A 23,752-nucleotide genomic window follows, 5' to 3' on the forward strand; every position below is an offset into this window, starting at 1 on the left:
GCTTGTTATGCATAGGCCTCTATAATTTGATGGGTCAGTTCGATCTCCAGATTTATATAAGGGCAGTATTAGGCCTAAGTTCCAGGCATCCGGGGTTTCGCATGTATTTAGTGCTAAGTTAAAGATTTTTGTTATTAGTCCTACTAGGTAATTTACTCCTGTTTTTAACATTTCATTTCTAATAGAGTCTTCACCAGCTGCCTTGCCATTTTTTAGTTTTTTGATAGCGTTCTTTACTTCTCCAATTGTTATGGGACTATTTAGGACAAGGTCTCCTTCCATTTCCTCGTATCTTTTTATTTCATCATTTATTTGTTGATTATCTGTAGGGGGGATTCCATAGAGTTGGTGAAAATGTTGTTGCCAGGTATCTGGACTGATTATGTTACTTTTGTCCTCTCTTTCCTTCAGGGTTTTTAGTGTTTGCCAAAATTCTTTTGGGTTGTTTTTTTCAGAATTCAGCAGTTTTGTTAACAGTGCATCTTTGTATTCCCTCTTTTTTTGCCTTAGCAGTTGTTTATATTTCTTTGTAGTTATGTGGAAAGTTTGTGAGATATAGTTGTTATGCGGATTATTTTGTAATAGTTTTCCAAGATGTTTGATATTCCTCCTAATTTCAGAACAAGTGTTGTCGAACCATGGTTGTTTTTTCATTCTTTTTGGTTTCTGTTTTGTTTTTGTGTTTGTAGCAGCTTTTCTTTTACGAAGAGACATGTCTGCAGCTTTTTTAATGATAACTGTGAGTTTATCGCAGGCATTTTTGATTCCATCTTTAGAGACTGGGAAGTGTGTAGTCTGTGCTTGACTGATTGATTTTAGACTTTCCTCAGTTTCAAGAGCTTTTAAAAAATTTTCAGCTGACTCTGTATCCCAGATGTAGCGGTCTTTAAATTTATGGATTGAGTGGGCATTTGACATGGCTTTTGTACCTGTGGTGCTGATTGCAAGGTCCAACAGACAATGATCTGATAGGTAATCTATGGGTGACACTGTAAGATACATTACTTTGCTCATCAGTCCTTCACTTGTAATGGCATAGTCTACTGCACTGCATCCATGCTTGTTAAAGCAGGTAGGATAGCCAACTAAATTACCTTTAGTTCTACCATTGAGGATTCTTAAATTGCTACTCCTACACAATTCCAGCAAAGTTTTTCCTTGTGTGTTGACTATAGTATCAATATTATTTCTCTTCTCTGACAATCTATTTGTTGGGTAACTAGCAGTCATACATGTAGGTATACCAAACATATTATCATCTTTAATAAAGTCAGGTAATGTCCCGGTTCTTGCATTAAAATCTCCAATTAGGCATATTGACCCATGTGGTTGATAATTAGCAATTTCCTCTTCTAATATTTCTATAGTTCTTTCATCTGAAGGGCCATTGCAGGGCTTAACATATACTGCACATAAAAACACATCTTTCTCTAGACCAACATGTTCACTGGCAAGTTTAACCCACAGTAGATTTTCACTCTTACTACTAAGTACATGGATGCTTTCCATAAGTTCTTTTTTGTAATATATCACTATTCCACCTGATGGTCTGCCTTTCATTTTAGTTTTTGTTCTGAGTTGTTCAGTGTGTCCATGGGTGCCACCAGGTAGTGCTATCTTTGATCTTACAGTGCTAAAAGTTTCTATGCATACGAAGATGTCAAAACTTTGTACCGTGGAGATGAAGTTATCATCACTTAATTTTTTTGCTAACCCCCTTACATTGCGCATGCCGATACGCAACATTATCAAACGTGAGTATTAAGATGGGTAATAGCTCTTAAATAACACTAAATGCCTTGAACCTTATTTTCTATTTCACCTAGACAAGTTTCTCTAATATAAAAATGCTTCAATGATAATGTTGCCCTATGTGATTATTTGACCAATGCTTATCTGCTTATCACTTTGATATTGAATATTAAAATAAGTATTAAAATAAATAAATAAATAAATAAAATGATTGTAACATTGAGCCATTGTTTACTATTGAGTATGAAGTTCAGCTAAGTATCACTAACCTGATTTTTTTAGATGTTGATAATAGAGTACTTACATGTTTTGTGAAATAGAATTTAAACAGACTCATCTGATCATCTGACAGGTAATGGTGTAACTTAATTTGTATTAACACAAAAATAAGTAAGTGCAACAAATATTCAGATATTCGCGATGAAACAATTAATTTGGTTGAACTTCTAAAATGTACCTATGATTTTAATTCATTCCAATTCAAAGCATTTACTCACAAGGCCTCAGCACCCATTATACTGTTAGTTCAAGATTACCAAAAAGATCATGAAGAACATCATAACGGCAATTTCCCTTGTAGTTAACACTGATGACATGGAATTCCTAGACACTGACAGCGTCATGCTTCTTTTTTTTTTTAAAGAAAATGTGGTTTAAGGGTTTCTTTCAGCTTATACTTCTTGGTAAATTACACCATTATTTAAATTTACCTGCCATATCCAAGCTCTGTGGTGGCCCCAGTGTTTTTTGCAGAGGTACATATTCCCATCGTTGTTAAGCAAAAATCAGTTCTTCTTAATGTGGTGAAAACTTTAAAATATTTCACATTTCTTGAGATTATTCGCCATAACTGTCATAAAAGTGTCTACCGTTCCTTGCGCATCCTATCAGGTAAATAAGCAGTTAATAAGTGGTCCAAAAGCAATACAAAAGTGGTCCCTTATGCCATAACTGATACAACTAAGCAATATCACTAAGCACCCGATGATAATAATGGTTGTCTTCCATGAGGGAGTGATACTTCACTTTTCATGATGTCAGGAAGTGCTGGTATCTAGATATCTACTAGTACCAACACAGATCACTGTCCACTAATTGTCAGTACTCAATCAGCACTTCCATGCAGGAAGAAAGCCATGTAGATGCAGAGACTGACGCCCTCTTTCTAGATTAATATTTTATCCTATCGATTCTCTTGAATAGATACCATGTGTTGACAATATTGTGCATATACAATGGAACTTACAGCTCCGTATGGTGTGTACAGCATATATAGCATCCACTGTTCTTACATCCTGTGTAATCAGCATATATTGGCTTGTTCTGTAAAAGTCAATCTAACAATTATAGAATTTCTGTAGGCACAATGATTTCATATCACAACAGATAGTGTGTGTAATCTATCCCAAGAACAATTACCAGATTAGGTCTACAGCAGATGAAGTCACAAAATCTCAGACTGAGTAAATCTCTTTCTAAAGAACTGATACTATTGCCATGTGTACTGGTATCTCTCTGTGCTAAATATTCAGCCTGCTGGACCAATTTGGGGGCTCAAGCTGACCAGTGTCTTCCAGTCCATGGTACAAAGGCTTAGGCAGTAACAGAGGCTAGTACCTGAGCACACTGATAATATTTCACTGACCTTGCCTAAATTACAAGATAGTCGTCACTGTTCTTGCCTTTAATTCATAAAATTTGGCAAAGCAATTGCTCACGTGGTAGATAGACATAAATATCATTCATGCAAACCATTGTCTCTTTGCAAACAACATGGGCAACAGAGGAACAAAATGAAGCATTTTACTAAAATGAGGTTTGTGGATATGTGTATTACACTCAAGTTGTTTTCATTGTCCTCGTCACTGGTATCAAATTGTCCCAGTCCCTGGCATCAGTTTGTCCCAGTCGTGGCATCAGTTTGTCCCAGTCCCTGGCATCAGTTTGTCCCAGTCCCTAGCATCAAATTGTCCCGGTACCTGGCATCAAATTGTCCCAGTCCGTGACATCAAATTGCCCAAGCTCCTGGCATCAAATTGTCCCAGTTCCTGGCATCAAATTGTCCCAGTCCATGACATCAAATTGTCCCAGTCCATGACATCAAATTGTCCTAGCCCTGGCATCAAATTGTCCCAGTCCCTGACATCAAATTGTCCCAGTCCCTGACATCAAATTGTCCCAGTCCATGGCATCAAATTGTCCCAGTCCCTGACATCAAATTGTCCCAGTTCCTGACATCAAATTGTCCCAGTCCGTGACATCAAATTGTCCCAGCCCCTGACATTAAATTGTCCCAGTCCCTGAAATCAAATTGTCCCAGTTCCTGGTATTAAATTCTTCCAGTCCCTGGTATCAAAATGTCCCAGTCCGTGACATCAAATTGTCCCAGTCCGTGACATCAAATTGTCCCAGTCCCTGACATCAAATTGTCCCAGTCCCTGACATCAAATTGTCCAAGTTTCCGACATGAAATTGTCCCAGTCCCTGACATGAAATTGTCCCAGTCCCTGACATGAAATTGGCCCAGTCCCTGACATGAAATTGGCCCAGTCCCTGGTATTAAATTGTCCCAGTCCCCGATTTCAAAATGTCCCAGTCCCCGATATCAAATTTTCCAAATTTCATTCATAAACTACCAGCAACATGGCAACTGTGACACAAATCAGTCAAATGAGTAATCTGTCTTCCTAGGGAACCAATATGCTGAGGAAACCATTAATGCATTTTATGCCAATATTACTACAACATTTCCTTGAGTAATCAAGTAAAAATGTCACCACAGCTTAATGTAACTACATTACGTAGGCTCTTGGTAGAGTAGACTGCTCTAGCCTTCCATGAAAATTGATCTTCCCACTGCTACAGGCAGATTTCATATCTAAGTGCTTTGAGATAAAGCCATCATGTCAAATTAATAATACAAAGAGTTGATTTGCCTTGATATTTCTGTCTCTGATACACCTTCACCTCCTGTATTGTGATATATGAGATCATACTCACTTAATTACTTTGTATTGTGATATATGAGATCATACTTAATTACTTTGTATTATGAAGTGATATACCTACAAAATAACACATTCCTCTAGTTTTTTTATCAGCTTTCATTACAGGTCTACCTTTAGAAAAACATCCCACTTGTAAACTTATATACAGTATCAAGGGGATCATGTAATATTATACAAATAGTTCGTGTCTACTGTAGTTTAAAGCAAAATGTTGGACACAGTCAACATTCTTGGCCTTTAGTTAATGTATGAATGTCAGCAGAGTATCCATATGTCTGTATCACTGTAAATTCTGGCTCTAATGCACCACTATAACTAATTATCAAAACAACAGGTCTCAATGTTAGTCTACTAGCATATAATGCACACTCAATTTAAGGCAAATTAATGTTCAAATCCGTTTCATAATTCACTTCCAATGTGGACTCTTGAGTGCAGAGCTCATGATTGGAGAGGCCCCACTGTATCCCAGCTTTTCCACTGCATCCACTGTTATTATTATTATTATTATGACTATGTTAGACAAGAAATTATAAGAGCTGATGACTACATCTCTCTCAGTAATATTTAAATGAAAACAATCTTATCACTCTAACTGTTATACAATGCACTCATGATATCTCAGTAATACTAAAGCTAAACCTGCATTAATTAACATGTTTCAATAAATCACACATTTGTATACTGTATATGTTTGTCCTTTCATATCTTTGCCATTAGAAACGAGACCATACTCAGCAAGGCTTTGACTATCAACATTTCACAGGTACTCAAGTACAGAACCTTGAAATGCTGACCAGCGACTGGTTTCTCTGAGGGATTCTGTAAGCTTAGCAACCAGACCACACTATTTGTAAACAGAAGCTTAAAGCAGTGAATACAACCACTGATAACATGAAGGCCTTCTCTGTAGGGCTCTTCACAAAGGCACTTTTCAAGAGTTTTATCAATAGATCTCATTACACCGAGCACATTAATCATCCTTCAATTCACTCAATCCCTTACACACTGTCAGTGAGATTGTGTTAGTGGAGACAGATATCACATTTTGTTGCTGTTCTTTACTTTCATTTTATACCAGGCACTATTGCCCTAGAAGGTCTTATACCTGGTTTAACATTTTCTTCTAGTTCCTGGTGCACCTGAAGGTCTTAAATATCCGCGTGCAAATAATAAACAAGTTCAAATTAGAAGTGCTAGATCTAAAGGGACAAAATGCATATTTAAACACATAGGTTTTTACTTAAAACTAACTTAAAAGTACATGTACATAACAACATCTTGTTAACTTACATGTACCTGAGGCCAAGTAAAACATTTTGAAAAATTTTAAAAGATAAATGCCAAGAATTAATATCTAATGTATCATGAATGAAACCCTCCTTGCCACCAGTTGACCATAATATGACACAAACTTGGGATATTCATTCAGAGATGGGAAATATGACTACAGGAAATGTTCAAATCAATGTATACTGAATACCATTATGGGTCAATGTTTTCTTAGATTGTTAAACAGTTGTGCCAGAAAAGGAGGATTAAAGATCCAACAGACAGTCGGCTTAAAATCGGTACATGATCACCTATAGCCTCTACATATATTCCTCAATACAAATTTGAACACGCGCCAAACCCTCCCCCCCCCCCCCCCAACACACACACACACACATGCACACACACACACACACACAACAGCCGGTGTTCCAGACAATTGTATGACAAAACTAAAATGGGTTTCTAAAACGAAAGAGGCCACATTTAAAGTAGATCTAAAGCTAAGTAGAACTAGATTCATTTGGGAGATGATTGCTTATATTAGTAAAGATACACTGTCACTAAAAATGAACAGTTCAGAATTATGAAACATCTCCAACAAGTTGAACAACACGAAAAAAAACTGTGAAAAGCGCTCATGGAGGCCGAAACGAAATATCAGCGTGAGGGTCGACCAGTAAACACACTTTTTTACATTTCCAAAGTGTTTCTTTTGCCGTCACCCCATTGCCAACAATTTATTACGAGCAAATTCAACTCCAACAACAACCTCACCTCCTTCTGTTTTGACGTCTACGCGTGAAATGAACAACACGCAACTTCTCTGCGCACAGCGGTGCATTGTGGGAATTTAAAGGTCACCGGAAGTTAGGATCACAAGCAGGTAGTTGTCAATATTTTATTGGTAATTTTCCCAGTTTAACAGCTGATGGTTGTGTTAAATCTTAGTTTAATTATGCATGTAAACGCGCGAGTCTTATTAAATATATCGTGCTTAAAAGTTTGCTGCCGTATTCAGAAGACATTCTTAAGGTGTATGTAGTCCTGCCGAGGCCGGTTTTAATGAAACAGTGAAAGTCGAATCTAAACATTGAGTCATGTGATTTGTATAACAAACCTTGAGTTTACCACAGTGACCCTTGGTTAATTTTTTTACTATCTGGAAATAGTCTGCTTTAACATTCTGTAGTTTTTTTAATGATATAAAAGTACGTGTTTGAAAATCGTGTTTGCTATTCATTTGTTTGTGAATGCCTCATTTAAGTTTAAGTATTTTCATAATATTACCTATTTTTATATAATATAAATTATTTTAATTATTATTTATATAATCTGTATTTATGAATATCAGTTTAATTGGGGTTCAGACAATGTGAATAGGATTTGTTTTGTAAACTATATAGTAGAAATGATTGATGAAGAAACAGTTCAGTCGTACAGAAAATAAACAATTTGTTTAGAAATGTAAAAGACTAGAGCATTTTAGTCAGAAGTGAGCATTGTTAAATTATGATAAAGCAAAACCTTTGCAAGATACTGTCCTTTAATGAGATAGCTGCTATTGCCAGGTGTGATGTTATTTTTACTGTCAGGTGATACTGTTATGTTTTCTGATGAAATATTTGTTATTGATCATGAGACAGCTGAAATAATACACCCCCTCTTTTTGTTATGCTGGTGGTTTCCCAGACCTTCAATTATATAAGTGCTTTAATCATTTTTAATAAAATACACATGGCAAGATAGATTTTGAATGAAAAATTATTTTAAATTATGAGCAGTGTAGCTTAGTTAATTCCAATTTGGCAAAGGAAAATATAAAATATTTTTCTCTCTTTTGCCAAATTTCTTATTGGTAAAATTCTACTTTTTTGTATGAATAATATTATCCAAAATTAATTTGGCTGATAGAAATTTAATACTAAGTAGATTCAAAAGTGTCAGTATGCAAAGAAATCACTGTTATGAAATATAAAAAGAATGAAAAATTGTTACTTCTAATTTTGTTATTGTGTTATTCATAAACCATTGAAAGCTTTTGTTAAGGAATGAGCCAAGTATTTTATTCATGAAAATAAAGCCATTGCAGAAAAGATAAAGACACCAGAAAATGTGACTGTTCAGTACTAAAGGCATTGTTTACAGATGACGTGTGTATTGGAGAGTTAAGTAAGCTTTTATTCACATCACTTTATATGCATATTGATTACATATTGATCTCTGTCATGCTCTGGGCCTCAATGTGGTGTAGACACTGTATACTAATAATATGGGATATAATTGAAGCCAAAAAGGAAGGGAGATTGTCTGGTAGATTTTGGAAATTTATTTTTTGGCAGAAAAATTAAAAATTTGTCAAAAACAAAAAGTTTTCCAAACCTATTTCATCATAATTACCTCATGTAGAAAGTCTTACAGCACACAACATATTTCAATCACAGTGGTGGCAGGCTGGACAATATAGGGATAAGATTAGCTTTCTTTGGTGATGTAATCATGACCAGACAGCCTGCTAAGACAGAGTGAACTGAGTTATGCAAATCCAATGTGACTGGAAATACGGGACATTGAATGATCTCACTTGTCCATGATGGCTGATGCTATGCCAGGACATAGAACAGCCTGTCACTAGTATCAGTGAGATCAACTAGTGACCTGGAAGTGGTAGATAATGAAAGCCATGTGGTGTAATGTTTCACCAGAGACAGCATATCCTACACTATAGCACAGTGGCTGCTATAGTAAGCCTTACTCCAACACGTGAAAGTTTTGCTTGCTTAGAGCTAAATTAATGTCTAATGCCCTTGTCAGTTTATCAGAGAATATTTTCAAAGAAATAATTAGGTTATTGGTCCCAACATTGCAGTGAATACATGTGCTTGTGTAAAACTGAAGTTGTTAAGGTAGTCACAGTACTAGTGTCATGAGTGATGAATGCTAGTGCAAGGGGGTTTGATACATTTTAAAGGCCTATATTCAGTAAAATACCTTTCCCTTATTTCTTATAAGTAAAATACTTATATTTAAGGTATACTGAATGAGTCCTTAATTGTTTGAACATTTTCCAAAATCATATTTTCTGTGTCTATATTAACATATATATCCTGCTAAGCCCTTTATCAATGTTTTCAAATTTTGACCTTAAAAGCTATAAAATCTCTAAAATATAAGTATCTGACAATGTTAGTTCCTTCTTAATATAAATGAAGACGCTGTTCTAAATGACTCAGGCCAAGACTTTCAAAAGGGAAGATCTTTCTTAGAGAGAGTGGACCATTTATAACGAAATCTTTCTGTACCTAGATAAGTTTTACCCAGGATGGACTTTTTCTTGGAAAAAAGGATGATTCTTTCAACCTCCCCCCCCCCCCCCCCCCCCCCTTGGCCATGGGCCTGTGACTGGTCAGTAATTAAGAACTAAACCATGAAATTAAATCTTAAGTGGTAAAATAAAAAGCAAACCTTTCATGGAAAGTTCCATGGCACTAGATTGTAGTACTTGTTGTTATTATTTAACAGGTATTAGAACAGTACTGACAACTGTTCAGGTGAGGGAGGTCTGTTTGAATTCAATATTAGTTTTTTCCCCCCCAAAATGTTGCTGTTACTTTATCAGAACAGATTAGAAAATTTGCACTCATGTTTTTTTTTAATGCAATATCATTATCTGGTAACAATACAATGTGTAATTTCAGATTATCAAATTGGATAAGAAAAAAATCCCTAACATACTGAACCAGCTAATGGATAAGTCAACTAGTGTACTAGTCTATATAGTTATTAATATTGTAAGTGTGGAGAAAAAGGGGATTAAAAAATTACCCACTAAACATGGAGCATTTGTTACCACCCTGTATATATAAACTACAGTACAGTGTTGCTTTGGTTAATGATTTTGTAATTTTCATGCTCTATTTCAGTGTTGCTAACTGTCAGCTCCAGTGACAGTACCGTGAGTGTCTGGCACTGTGCAGAAGTAATAGTCAACGGTATTGGACAGTGTGCAGGAGCAATTACCATAGGAAGAATGTGGCCAGACCAGTGAATGAGTCACAGTATTGATGGTGGAATTGATGTCTGAGCAAGCTTGTTGCTGTTGGCTGGAAAGTAAAGCAACCAGACGACAGGGATAGTTTACAAAATGGGTAGGTAACACCAAGTAGACATTGGTTTGATGACCAAGCCAAACTAATGTTACCTGTTTTCTTATTTATTTGTTTGTTTATTTGTGTGATTATTTCAAGACAGCAAGCAGATAAAATGCAGCTCTATTGAACCAGCAATACAGGATACGGTATGATAAGTACATTCTTCTGATGGAAGAGAGAAAAATGGTTTTGATGGAAAGATCAATACATAGAGAACCACCAGCAGTAAGATTTAATAATAATGGAATTATTACACACTCAATGGGAGCATTCACATCGAGAAGAGCCGATGTCTAGTAAGGCCGAGACCTAAATATGACGGACCTACATTAAAGGGAAACCCCTTAATCCATTAATAGTCTCTCCGCCTCTCACACGCCTCCCCACATGTCGTCCCTGCAGGTGCACGGTACCTAATTAAATCTCAGCTCAATTCAACCAGTCGAGGAACAACGGGTGGGGAGCCGTGTGAGAGGGAGAGAGACCACTACAGGATTAAAAAGTCTTCCTTTCATGTAGGTCCACCATATTTAGGTCGCGCCCTTATTAGACCCTGGCTCTTCTTGATGTGAATGCTCCCAATGTCCCTAGCCCTGCCTGGCCTTGGATCTGTAGATCTGTGTGTGACACAGGCAGGTGCTGGAGCCGTGGGGAATAGATGACTTTTCATTATTAGGATCAAATTAGTCTAGAACACAGCCTAGATTTAAATGTTGCCTTTTTATTTCAGAAACAAGAATGGTTTTTTACTCTATATAGTGTGTTGTAAGGACAATAATATTATGTCAGCATCTAATTGCTGTTATTAATACAAAGTTTATGCCAGTGGCAACTACAGAATAAGTATATCTGTGTATTTGATACCTATTCCATCCAGTGGTAACTACAGAATAAGTTTATCTTTGTATTTGATACCTATTCCAGGCAGTGGCAACTACAGAATAAGTTTATCTTTGTATTTGATACCTATTCCAGCCAGTGGCAACTACAGAATAAGTTTATCTTTGTATTTGATACCTATTCCAGCCAGTGGCAACTACAGAATAAGTTTATCTTTGTATTTGATACCTATTCCAGCCAGTGGCAACTACAGAATAAGTTTATCTTTGTATTTGATACCTATTCCTGCCAGTGGCAACTACAGAATAAGTTTATCTTTGTATTTGATACCTATTCCAGCCAGTGGCAACTACAGAATAAGTTTATCTTTGTATTTGATACCTATTCCAGCCAGTGGCAACTACAGAATAAGTTTATCTTTGTATTTGATACCTATTCCAGCCAGTGGCAACTACAGAATAAGTTTATCTTTGTATTTGATACCTATTCCAGCCAGTGGCAACTACAGAATAAGTTTATCTTTGTATTTGATACCTATTCCAGCCAGTGGCAACTACAGAATAAGTTTATCTGTTTATTTGATACCTATTCCAGCCAGTGGCAACTACAGAATAAGTTTATCTGTGTATTTGATACCTATTCCAGCCAGTGGCAACTACAGAATAAGTTTATCTGTTTATTTGATACCTATTCCAGCCAGTGGCAACTACAGAATAAGTTTATCTTTGTATTTGATACCTATTCCAGCCAGTGGCAACTACAGAATAAGTTTATCTGTGTATTTGATACCTATTTCCAGCCAGTGGTAACTACAGAATAAGACAGAAAGAGAAAACCAAGGCCGGGTCTGAGGTGTTTCCAACCAAGGAGGATATCATGTCCACTTTGGAGCAGTTTGGAGAAAAGAATAACTCAGGTAAATCAAGCATTTTGACATTATTGATATTATATTATGTATAGATTACTATTGGTTGTTGAACCAGATGATTGCTATTAGAAAAGTTGAGGTAGACCAGCTTTCACTCCAAACTTCTATCTGTGAACCATTCTTTCCAGTAACACTGAGCTGATAACAACATATACACAAGTGTCCTTCCATTTATTTTGAAGATGTCTTCTGACTGACTTAGTCTATTCAAACAAACATATGAAATGAAGTTAATAAAATCAATTCTCTTCATAGATGATAATTATTTAGCACAAGCTAAAAATAGTCTTTATACTATAAGGTTTTAATATGAAGAGTATTTTCAGCTTGTGCTAAATAATTACCATCTATGATCCAAATACCAACCTTAGGAACATTTTTGCTCATTAATTCTGTTGTATTGTTCACATTTAGCTTACTTAATGAGAACCTCCATATAGACAGCTCTATAACAGTATTTGTGTCATTATTAACTTCCACTTCATCCTATATCTCAGAGTGTGCCCCGCCCACTGATAGCACCCCCAGTACCCCAGGGAGACTAGACTACAGCGGCTATGAGCAGATAGACACACCCAATACTGGCTCTAGTATTACTAATTCCTACTGGTAAGCTATAGTCCTAAACCAGCTATGAACAGATAGGCACACCCAATACCGGCTCTAGTATCACTAATTCCTACTGGTAAGTATAGCCCTAAACCAGCTATGAACAGATAGACACAACCAATACTGGCTCTAGTATTACTAATTCCTACTGGTAGGTATAGCCCTAAACCAGCTATGAACAGATAGACACACCCAATACCGGCTCTAGTATCACTAATTCCTACTGGTAAGTATAGTCCTAAACCAGCTATGAACAGATAGACATACCAAATACCGGCTCTAGTATCACTAATTCCTACTGGTAGGTATAGCCCTAAACCAGCTATGAACAGATAGACACACCCAATACCGGCTCTAGTATCACTAATTCCTACTGGTAAGTATAGTCCTAAACCAGCTATGAACAGATAGACACACCCAATACCGGCTCTAGTATCACTAATTCCTACTGGTAGGTATAGCCCTAAACCAGCTATGAACAGATAGACACACCCAATACTGGCTCTAGTATCACTAATTCCTACTGGTAGGTATAGCCCTAAACCAGCTATGAACAGATAGACACAACCAATACTGGCTCTAGTATCACTAATTCCTACTGGTAGGTATAGCCCTTAACCAGCTATGAACAGATAGACACACCTAATACTGGCTCTAGTATCACTAATTCCTACTGGTAGGTATAGCCCTAAACCAGAAGCCTGCTAGTCTGTGGAAATACCATTTGCTTGACCAGAATAAATACTGACACTGAGAAGTTTTCTACACATTAATAGAATCCATCTGTAATCATAATGTAGGTAGCATTGACAGAGTTATTATCTAAAATTAGGTCACCTTGACCCATATTTCATGTAGAAGTAGGTCATACTGACCCAAATGACCCAATGTTTATTTGACCCTGTTGACCCATTTATGCTTTGTTTCCAGTTCTGAGTGGGAGAGGCTATTTGAACGTCCAGATTACATGAAGATAGTCAGGCGGCTGGGCGTGGAGGGGCACCTGAGGAGTACACGATTCAGGAGTGTCATTTGGAAGGTATATGCAGCCCCCCCTCCCCCCCCCCCCCCGACACGTAGTCTTCCCTCAAACTCTTCCTTCCCCAAAATGAAAGTAAAAGAGACTGAAAATATTTAATGCAGAACTTGCTTTTGATTTTTGACAAATATTTTGTTTAGACAACAAATTTTTTGTTGTATATAAATATTATTCTCAACAGTGTAATTCATATTATGTTTGCACAAGGAAATGTCCTTGATAGTGCATCAATTTTTAGAAGAACTGGTACGTGACAGAGGTGAATATTATACATCTTAACATAATGAAAATTTTGCATTACATTTCATTGTATCCATGTCTCACCTTGTAGCTGTACCTGGAGGTACTTCCAGAAGACCAGGATCAGTGGATAGAGAAGACAAGACAGAAGAGACAGGAGTATGAGGACCTTAAAGACAAGGTGAGATGGGAGAATTTAAAGATTAGGGTGTATAAAATCATATCATAAATCTGTCGTCTGAAACAGACTCCTGTAGAAAAGCTATAGTTCATTTTGTTATATTTACAAACATTTATCTAAAATTATTTACTAGAATACAAATGCTTTATGATAAATTACCCATTAGACATCTCTGATCAGAATATCTTGTGTTCATGTTTCATAAGTTGATCACCAACCCGCGGCAAGGTCAAGCAGAGGACCTGAGTGTGAACAACCCACTGTCACAGGCTGAGGAGGTATGTAGGTTCAAGGTCGTAGGTCTTAGTCACTGTGACCTGAGTGTGAACAACCCGCTGTCACAGGCTGAGGAGGTATGTAGGTTCAAGGTCCTAGGTCTTAGTCACTGTGACCTGAGTGTGAACAACCCACTGTCACAGGCTGAGGAGGTACAGGCCTAACCAACTACCAGAATCGGCACCTAAGGATCCTGAATAAACCGGTATATCGGACCACACTACCCGTTTTCAAGGTGTGAGTCAGATCGCATTTCGGAGTATCATACCCCAGAACAAATTTTGTAGGACGACTGCGGGCTCATCCACGCTCGGCTGAACAACGTACCTTAAACTGTACTCTTACTTTGGAGTACTCTATTTCATTGTCTCTATGGGGGTATATGGGGACTTTACGACATTCGGTTTGAATGTTTTAACCACTTTTGATAGGGCTTTTTTGCATTGTATTAGATTAATGTGGCAGTCTAAGGTTCATCTAGGTGGCTTTCAAATTTATGCACCCGGTTTTAAAATCATATAGCGATTAAATACGACAATCGTTTACTATCCAATCAAGGTGACAGCCGAGCGTAGGCTCATCCTGTCGGTGTTCTGACTGATACTCCGAAATGCGATCTGACACACACCTTGAAAACGGGTAGTGTGGTCCGATATACCGGTTAATTCATGATCCTTAGGTGCCGAGTCTGGTAGTTGGTTAGGCCTGAGGTATGTAGGTTCAAGGTCGTAGGTCTTAGTCACTGTGACTTGAGTGTGAACAACCCGCTGTCACAGGCTGAGGAGGTATGTAGGTTCAAGGTCCTAGGTCTTAGTCACTGTGACCTGAGTGTGAACAACCCACTGTCACAGGCTGAGGAGGTATGTAGGTTCAAGGTCCTAGGTCTTAGTCACTGTGACCTGAGTGTGAACAACCCACTGTCACAGGCTGAGGAGGTATGTAGGTTCAAGGTCCTAGGTCTTAGTCACTGTGACCTGAGTGTGAACAACCCACTGTCACAGGTAGAGGAGGTATGTAGGTTCAAGGTCGTAGGTCTTAGTCACTGTGACCTGAGTGTGAACAACCCACTGTCACAGGTAGAGGAGGTATGTAGGTTCAAGGTCCTTGGTCTTAGTCACTGTGACCTGAGTTTGAACAACCCACTGTCACAGGCTGAGGAGGTATGTAGGTTCAAGGTCCTAGGTCGTAAGCACTTGGATGTTAAAAGCCAGCTTAGTGTAACAGGTCTAATATGGAAAGTGTGTTTTCAGATTATTAAAGAGGTATAATATTGAAGTCTCATAAAAAATCAGCATAGAAACTGTTTCAGTACAATTGTTGTTAACAAAAGTGTTAAAAAAAGATTTAAATTTTTAAAACGTCTTGGTAAGATAACTTTATTTAATGATTGAAGGATGAAATGAGATTTGTTTTTACATTGCAGAGTCCATGGAACCAATTTTTTCTGGACAACGAACTGAGACTGACGATCAAACAAGATGTTATTAGAACGTAAGTTGTATTTCTGGATTATGGAAGGAATGTATATCTTTTATTGGACGTAACTTTTGTGTAAAATTTCTTGACTTTTTATCAGTGATGTTTTTTTTTTCATTGGGGTTTATTTTGGGTTGATAGGATGTGCCTGCAAAATGATTTCTCAGAGATTTTAATGCATTCATTTTAGGACACAGCAGTCGTGTATTGCCAGTTGGTGGCCATATTGTGGTCTGAAAGACATTCTCTCTTAATTTAAGTAATAGCTGCAGTATGGGATTCCCCAGCAAGGAGCATTTCTATTTAACTGATGTCTGGATTATCTTATCATTGCAGCTACCCAAGAATAGAATTTTTCCACTCCAACAAAGTCAGGAACATGATGGTGGACGGGTTGTTTATATATGCCAAGATCAAGCCAGATGTGTCTTATAGACAGGTTATTCTCTATTGTCATGTGTATTAGTCCTCTGGCTGTACAGACTGAACTAGTCCAGCTTCTCAACAACCTTCTTGAAACAACAGTCTATTTGGTGAACAGTAATGTCTCTGGTTCATGCTAGCAGTTCATAAGCTCACTGCACTTCTGGGATTTCAAATTTAATTTACCAGTTTGTTTAGTCTTATTTTGTCCGTGTCTAAGCATTCCTTTGAGAAGCTGGGTTATTTCAGGTTTGACAGATGTCGTTATTGTTAGATGCTGCTGTCACTTGGCAGATATCTCTCAGTTTCTACTTCATTCAGCATGATGCATGTTAGAGATATGTTGTAATGTGCCATATTATTATAATATCTTCTCCCTCTCTGTTTTTATTAGATCTGATTTCGTTTCAGACTCAAGTTGTTGGTATTAATTTTATGATTTATTTTTTCAGTTCCACTTGGGACTATCCTTTCGAAGTGCTTTCTGTTATGTGTTCAAGTCTTTGTGTATATGTTATAGAACCCTTAGTTTGTTGCATGTCTTCATTACTGTATGGATAGGCTCTTGACAAGTGTTTGTGGTAGTCTTTGTCCACCAGTGTAGTACAGTGTAGCTTCCAGCAGTGAAGGGGAGGTTTAAATAGATGATTCCATTCTAAAACTATGTAATAATTGTAACATTCTAAAACATAGAACATTATATGCATTTTTATTTGAATTATTGATCTATCATTTGTTTTAGAACCCCATGTGTGTCTGTGTATAATTTTATTCTTGTGTTTCATAGATGTATGCTTTAACTTCACCTGTCACTTTGTATGAAAAGAGGACCTAAATTCATCAAAATTTTGCACTGCAGTTTATTTCAGTTGTTTCATTGGATTTCCTTTCTCCCTTATTTATATTATACAAGGTCCATTCACACTAGGTCACTTAAGACCGAGTCTTAGAATAACTTGCCCAGTCTACTAGTAACTGAGTGAGTTGTCTTTGTACCTCAATGTGGATAACAGGGAGAGCCCACTCTACCTCTGACATGAAGACCCTGGGTTGCTCAAGCCAGTTGTCTGATGTAACATAGTTACATTACCAATCCATATTTGGCCTTGTCTGAATGGACCTGTAGATTCATTTGTTGTTGTTGTCTGCAGTGGTATTTTCATTATTTTAGTTTTCCTGAGCTGGAATTTTTCCAGCATGACAAGCACGGTGTTCAACCTATGATGGTCAAGATTTTGTTTTGTTTTGCCCGTGCCACAGACTCTAAATACAAGCAGGTTTGTGTTTCAGTTCTATTGGATAACAACAGTAAGTCAGTAACTTGCAATTAAAGTGAGCCCTTAGGTAAGCACAATAGGTCATTATAGACAATTGGCCCTCATTTGTTAAACTTTCATTTTACCATTTTAAGCTCTAAAATTTCCAATGAATTCTGTGTAAGAAATGACTTTTGGAAGCTGTGCCTGTAGCAGTGGGTGGGATGTCATGCCATTTTATCTGAGACTGGGTTCCCTTATCTAGATCAATCTAATGGGATCGATTCATCTCCAAGGGTTTTCTTGCTAAATTGCTTTTAGCTTAAGCGGCTTAGATGTCTGGCATGCCTACAGAAGCTGGTAAATGATAATTAATCCCCCCCCCCCCCCCCCCCCGCAGCTTCAGTAGACGTGACAGACATCTAAGCTGCTTAAGTTGATCGCAATTTATCTAGAATCTCCAGTTAGTAGGATAGGGTCCAGGTATGGTCCCTTAATCTGGACTTAAAGCAATTGAGCGGTGATAGTTGCCTACATTGATTTTTATCTCCATCTGTAAGATCTATATTTATCATGGGTGGTTATTGTGTTACGTTATAGAAATAAGGAGGATTTCATGAGAGCAGAAAGAAATTTTGAAGACAGCATAAAAGTCAGGCTCTTAACTAGTCTGTGATTTCCTCTTTGTTCTAGTTTCATACAAACTGTGTTAGAGCAGCACTTGTGCTTAGTTTCTATGTAAAAACCTGACCAGTGCCATTTTGTCTCTACTTTATACTGAAATAAAGTGTGTGTCTTAAATATTTTAAAATGATAGTTATCATAATGATATTTGCTTAAAATCTAAAAAAAAAAAGAAACCTTCAGTATCAAAACATAGGATTTATATGGAAACAAAATGGCACTGATTTTCTTCATGTTGTGTCCCTGTCTGCTTGCTTTCATCAGCTTTCCTTATTATCTTGATTTGTATTTACTTTATTTATTATCAACATCTAGATATTTAACTATTATAACTATTGTTAATAGCATTTACAAGTTATCCACATAATTAAGAAGCATCAAACATGACAGAATATAGGGTTTAGATTTTCAGAGGACACCTCAGAATCTTATAGTTTTCACATTCTCTGGGACTTTATACATAGAATGTCAAAAGATGATACTTTGGTTATAATTACTGCTTAGAGGAGCATTTATAAATTTTGACAAACAGTTGGGAGACAAATATGAACACAACTTATTTTTGCCTAATTAATCATGAACTATCTGAACTGTTGAAATTTAACAGAAGGAAAAAATAGACAGTCATGGTTAGTTTGCCTCCCATGTTCATACAAGGCATCTCAACAATCCAGCCACTTATCTGTGAATGTTATTTCAGGGAATGCATGAACTTTTGGCACCTCTGATATTTGTGCTCCACTGCGATCACCAGGCTTTCCTTCACGCCACTGAGATGGAATCAGTAGAGTAAGTAGACACTAGTATTATCAAACAAATAGAGCTCAGTACTTCCTTCATGTCAGGGAGATGGAATCAGTAGAGTAAGTAGACACTAGTATTATCAAACATATAGAGCTCAGCAATTTCTTCATGTCACCAAGATGGAATCAGTAGAGTAAGTAGACATTATTATCAAACAAATAGAGCTCAGCACTTTCTTCATGTCACCAAGATGGAATCAGTAGAGTAAGTAGACACTAGTATTATCAAACAAATAGAGCTCAGTGCTTCCTTCATGTCAGGGAGATGATGTCAATAGAGTAAGTAGACACTAGTATTATCAAACAAATAGAGCTCAGTACTTCCTTCATGTCAGGGAGATGAAGTCAGTAGAGTAAGTAGACACAAGGATTAAACAAGCAAACAGAGAATAGTTCCCAGTGAGAGTAAATAAGACCTCTTGAAGAATGGTAAGCCTGTAATTGGACAGTTCCAGTGCCCTGTTCTGTACAGTATGTGTGTGTGTGTATTTAATGGTGCTATGACCATTCACTATTGTGGTTGATTTGGCATGATTTCTGATATTTTAGCCAGTTTTTAAGATTTTAATTTATGAGATATTTTCAGAACCAACTCTTTTTAATTTTAAAAAATGGTTATGATTATTTTATGTAATTGTTTTGCAACTATCTTTTTATTGCAGTCAGTTTCCTGATGATCAAAGGTTTGAGATTTTTTTTTTTTATTCTGTTAAATGACCACATCAGCACCCGCATCTCCTCATTGCCTGTATACTAACAGCAGTTAACATGTCCCCTTGAAGATTTTTTTTAAACATTTCTCTTTCAACAGAATTAAGTTTGCCATGTGTTGTGCTGCAATGCTTATTCTGTACTAACCATTTCTTAGTTTTCATTAAGAAGAAGACTTGATATTATTTATAATACCTCGATTATAATTAATCATTGAAGCCTTGGGTTGAATTTTGATTAATTGCTTTTTGCCCTGAAATTTGTTTTTGTTGTTCTCTTCTACTAACCAGTTTCTTTGTTTTCTTAAGTGGATATTGTTTATGAACTATTTCAACATTAATATCTAATATCCCACTCCTGTCGTTTCAGTCCACACTGTAACATTATAGCAATCGCTCCTGGTCTTAATAAGCCTTTATCAGTTCATCACCTTTTTTACTTTGTTATAAAAAATGCTAGCACAGAGGAAAAATGGAATGAATTTATATGTATAATTTATCCCTGAATTTTGCATATTCATCTATATGTTAAAGTACATCAGTCAAGTGACATGGTTAATCTAGTTCACATCTTAGAGTGGCTTGCTATACTGACCACCTGTGCATAATGGTTTCAGGGGCATGCAGGCTTGTATTGCTGCATGCTGCCATCTATAATATTGTCACTAAAAAAAAGGCCTGCTCAGACTAGAACTTTTACGATGACAATAATATCTATGAGCCTTTCCGCTTGGCCTCAGAATTTGCTTATCTGAGTCATTTTGGTTAACTAATTAACAGAAGTTTGCCTGTTTTTCACAGTCTCAATTCAGTCTTGTCTGAACAGAACAAAAGAGCAGTGTAAAACATTGTCATGTAATGTGTTACCATGGTGCAGTATGGCACAGGACTCACAGCCATGTTCATGGAATATCTCATCTCACTACTAAAGTTTCAGAAAGAAATTTAAACTACACTTTATAATAACATTTGGCCATAATTTAACATAAACAAAATCTACTTTCTCTTTCAGAGACATAGTGAAAGAGTTACTCGACCCACGCTACATTGAACATGATGCATAGTAAGTAAATATAAATATATGTAAACCTCCCTAGCTCTGTATTTTACCTTTAAGTTATGTCTGTTGTAATACTGATATGCTGGAAAGAGCCTACAGATCTGACTATATATGTATATATATATGAATTGAAATTGTGCCTTTGAAATTCTTTCATGAACATTGTTATCTTGTAAAAATCAAAGTCTTGTGAAAAGGTTATTTTTATAAAGTTTTTGTTTATGGAAGTGTCTTTTATTTATTTATAAATTGTCTTCCAGCACAATGTTCTGTCAGATTATGGAGACTGTGGAACCATGGTATATTTATTTATTTATTTGTATATTATTTATTCATTTATTTATTTATTTATTTATCTTCCAGCACAATGTTCTGTCAGATAATGGAGTATTCATTCATTTATTTATTTATCTTCTAGCACAATGTTCTGTCAGATAATGGAGACTGTGGAACCATGGTATATTTCCAAAGAAATTTACCCAAACAAGGTATAAAAACATTTTCCTGCTTTTATATGCAAAGTAGGCTTGCTTTAGTCTGGTTAAAGTAGGCTCAAATCCTTATGAACTTCTCCTTAACCTCATCCTGGTGTGACATTTTAACCGAATGCTCAACTGATCTTTATACAATGAACAAAAATGTGAGATATGTTACTGTTTTAAACCATTTTTATGGGTTTAGTTAACTATTTTGGTCTGGGCAAATAACATAAATAATAGATTTTGGCTAAAAATGGATAATTAGGTGAAAAAGGCATTTCATCGTGGGATGAGGCTTGAATACGATATATCGCAGATACTTTTCAGTTAGGTAAGTTTAATAAACATTACCAAATACTTCATTCTTTTTCAAAACCTATAATTTCCTTGTTCTTCACATTTTGGCAAATCACAAAAAGACCCCTGAAAATGAACTCAACTCACTTTTAAACCATTCTTTGGGGAAATATGATTTTATCATTTTTTTCTGACTTGAAAAATTTGGAATAATAACCATATCACATCTTAATTCATTCCCAGAAGCAAGGAATCATTCATGCCCAGCCATTTGTGAAGCTACAGGATCTGCCGTCTAACGTCATCGTGAATAAACTGATCCGTATCCAGGACTACATCCTGAAGAAGTATGACATTGAGTTGCACATGCATCTGGAGAGACTGGAGATTGCGCCGCAGATCTACGGAATGTAAGTGAGAGAGAGAGAGAGAGAGAGAGGGGTAAGGGAAGAGAGAGAGGGGGATAGAGATATCATCACAGTTCAATAGAATTTATTTAAATGATATAACCTTTTGTTTTCAGACGCTGGGTTCGACTTTTATTTGGCAGGGAGTTCCCGATGCAGGATCTGCTGGTATTATGGGATGCAATATTTGCTGATGGGATCTCCTTTGACCTGGTGGACTATGTGTTTGTGTCCATGTTACTGTACATCAGAGACTTGTGTGAGTACATATTTGGTTGCTGACCTATTCTTCAGAATGCACATGAAAAAAGCAAGCTGTTTAAACAGAAGTCCTCCTTCATGGTATATACTGTTTTTATGTTTTTAATGGAAGCTAATGTGTGTTCATTTTTAATTCCACAAGTTGAGAACCTTATTTTCAGATCATTGTAGTTTACATCAGTAAGATTTCTCTCTTTATATTCTTTGTAGTGTTAACAGGAGACTATGTAACCTGCCTGACCAGTCTAATGTTATATTTCTCTCTTTATATTGTATAGTGTTAACAGGAGACTATGTAACCTGCCTGACCAGTCTAATGTTATATTTCTCTCTTTATATTGTATAGTGTTAACAGGAGACTATGTAACCTGCCTGACCAGTCTAATGTTATATTTCTCTCTTTATATTGTATAGTGTTAACAGGAGACTATGTAACCTGCCTGACCAGTCTAATGTTATATTTCTCTCTTTATATTGTATAGTGTTAACAGGAGACTATGTAACCTGCCTGACCAGTCTAATGTTATATTTCTCTCTTTATATTGTATAGTGTTAACAGGAGACTATGTAACCTGCCTGACCAGTCTAATGTTATATTTCTCTCTTTATATTGTATAGTGTTAACAGGAGACTATGTAACCTGCCTGACCAGTCTAATGAAGTACCCACCTGTAGGTGACATCAACTACATGATAGAAAAGGCTTTGTACCTGAGGGAACCAAATGTAAGTGTGAGGGGGCGGCGGGGGGGGGGGGGGGGATATCTATCTGTTTTCACTGCTGCTTTTCTCCCTGTCTACATATCTTTGTGTATCCAATCTGCCCATATGTGTCTTAACATCTTTGAAAATTTATATGCGTGCTGAAACATTGACAAATTGAATTGAACTCTCTCTCTCTCTCTCTCTCTCTCTCTCTCTCTCTCTCTCTCTCTCTCTCTCTCTCTCTCTCCTTTAAATTCAAATTAATTCCACCACCTTGTCATCATTTGTTGTTATTGTCTACATACAGGACAGACCTAAACCTCCAAACTACACATACCAAATACCCAATGCAGCCAAGAAGAGGAGAGATCAAAACAAAAGTAAGTGTACGAAATTCAGATTAAAGCATTTCTCTTTAAAAGATTTAAGCTACATTGTTTAGTATACATGCATGTTATAATTTTATTAAATAATGTGTAAATAAAAACTGTTGTCTATTATTCCTTTTCACATAGGCAATATTTGAAAGATGCATTGAGATCTTTAAAAAAAATTAGAAGAGATGAGAAAAACTTGGCGTCAGTAACATATTTTGCTATCAGCATTCAAGCAAACAGTGAAAGTTCTATAGTAAAATAAAGCTTTACATTTGTCTGATATTTTAGTAACAGCCAGTAATTTAGCTGAGAAGATTAAGTCGAGCTTTAACGCTTCAAGTTTTGCTACGCTGACTAGACGAGGAGGAAGCAATCGACCACAGACTATTTCAACGAATCAAAAGATCTCCAAGTCATCTAGTGAACCAATGAACCTTGTGACAGACAAATCACCAGGTATAGATGGCAGCTGTTGCTTGTCATGGATTGACACTAGATGGCAGCATTGTATTATATTAT

At 36.6% G+C, this 23,752-nt stretch overlaps 2 protein-coding genes across 9 annotated transcripts in view; one reads left to right on the forward strand and one right to left on the reverse strand.

Annotated features, from left to right (window-relative positions):
• LOC106162590 (methionine synthase reductase-like) overlaps positions 1–6,867 on the reverse strand; it is a 26,154-nt gene extending 19,287 nt beyond the window's left edge. The window contains exon 1 of the mRNA XM_013539907.2: positions 6,810–6,867. The gene's annotated coding sequence lies outside the window, so the exon portion shown is untranslated. The remainder of the gene's footprint in view (positions 1–6,809) is intronic.
• The window catches only part of LOC106162592 (TBC1 domain family member 5), a 21,261-nt gene continuing 4,271 nt past the window's right edge, over positions 6,763–23,752 (forward strand). Inside the window, exons 1-18 of one of the 8 annotated variants that reach the window (XM_087017575.1) lie at positions 6,763–6,918; positions 9,956–10,180; positions 11,823–11,939; positions 12,449–12,560; positions 13,491–13,599; positions 13,931–14,020; positions 14,227–14,298; positions 15,720–15,787; positions 16,109–16,211; positions 18,836–18,924; positions 19,601–19,621; positions 20,661–20,711; positions 21,127–21,196; positions 21,728–21,894; positions 22,008–22,150; positions 22,771–22,877; positions 23,164–23,236; positions 23,522–23,689. In XM_087017575.1, the coding sequence (XP_086873701.1) occupies positions 10,177–10,180; positions 11,823–11,939; positions 12,449–12,560; positions 13,491–13,599; positions 13,931–14,020; positions 14,227–14,298; positions 15,720–15,787; positions 16,109–16,211; positions 18,836–18,924; positions 19,601–19,621; positions 20,661–20,711; positions 21,127–21,196; positions 21,728–21,894; positions 22,008–22,150; positions 22,771–22,877; positions 23,164–23,236; positions 23,522–23,689 (1,564 nt within the window). In that variant the 5' untranslated portion in view covers positions 6,763–6,918; positions 9,956–10,176. Of the gene's footprint in view, positions 6,919–8,627; positions 8,777–9,955; positions 10,181–11,822; positions 11,940–12,448; positions 12,561–13,006; positions 13,087–13,490; positions 13,600–13,930; positions 14,021–14,226; positions 14,299–15,719; positions 15,788–16,108; positions 16,212–17,366; positions 17,473–18,835; positions 18,925–19,600; positions 19,622–20,660; positions 20,712–21,126; positions 21,197–21,727; positions 21,895–22,007; positions 22,151–22,770; positions 22,878–23,163; positions 23,237–23,521; positions 23,690–23,752 lie in introns of those variants that run through there. The other 7 variants (XM_087017579.1, XM_087017572.1, XM_087017574.1 and 4 more) reach the window with 7 other exon arrangements.

This window comes from Lingula anatina, chromosome 7, assembly GCF_051362555.1.
Source record: "Lingula anatina isolate TDL-2025a chromosome 7, LinAna3.0, whole genome shotgun sequence".
NCBI classification, from domain to species: Eukaryota; Metazoa; Brachiopoda; class Lingulata; order Lingulida; family Lingulidae; genus Lingula; species Lingula anatina.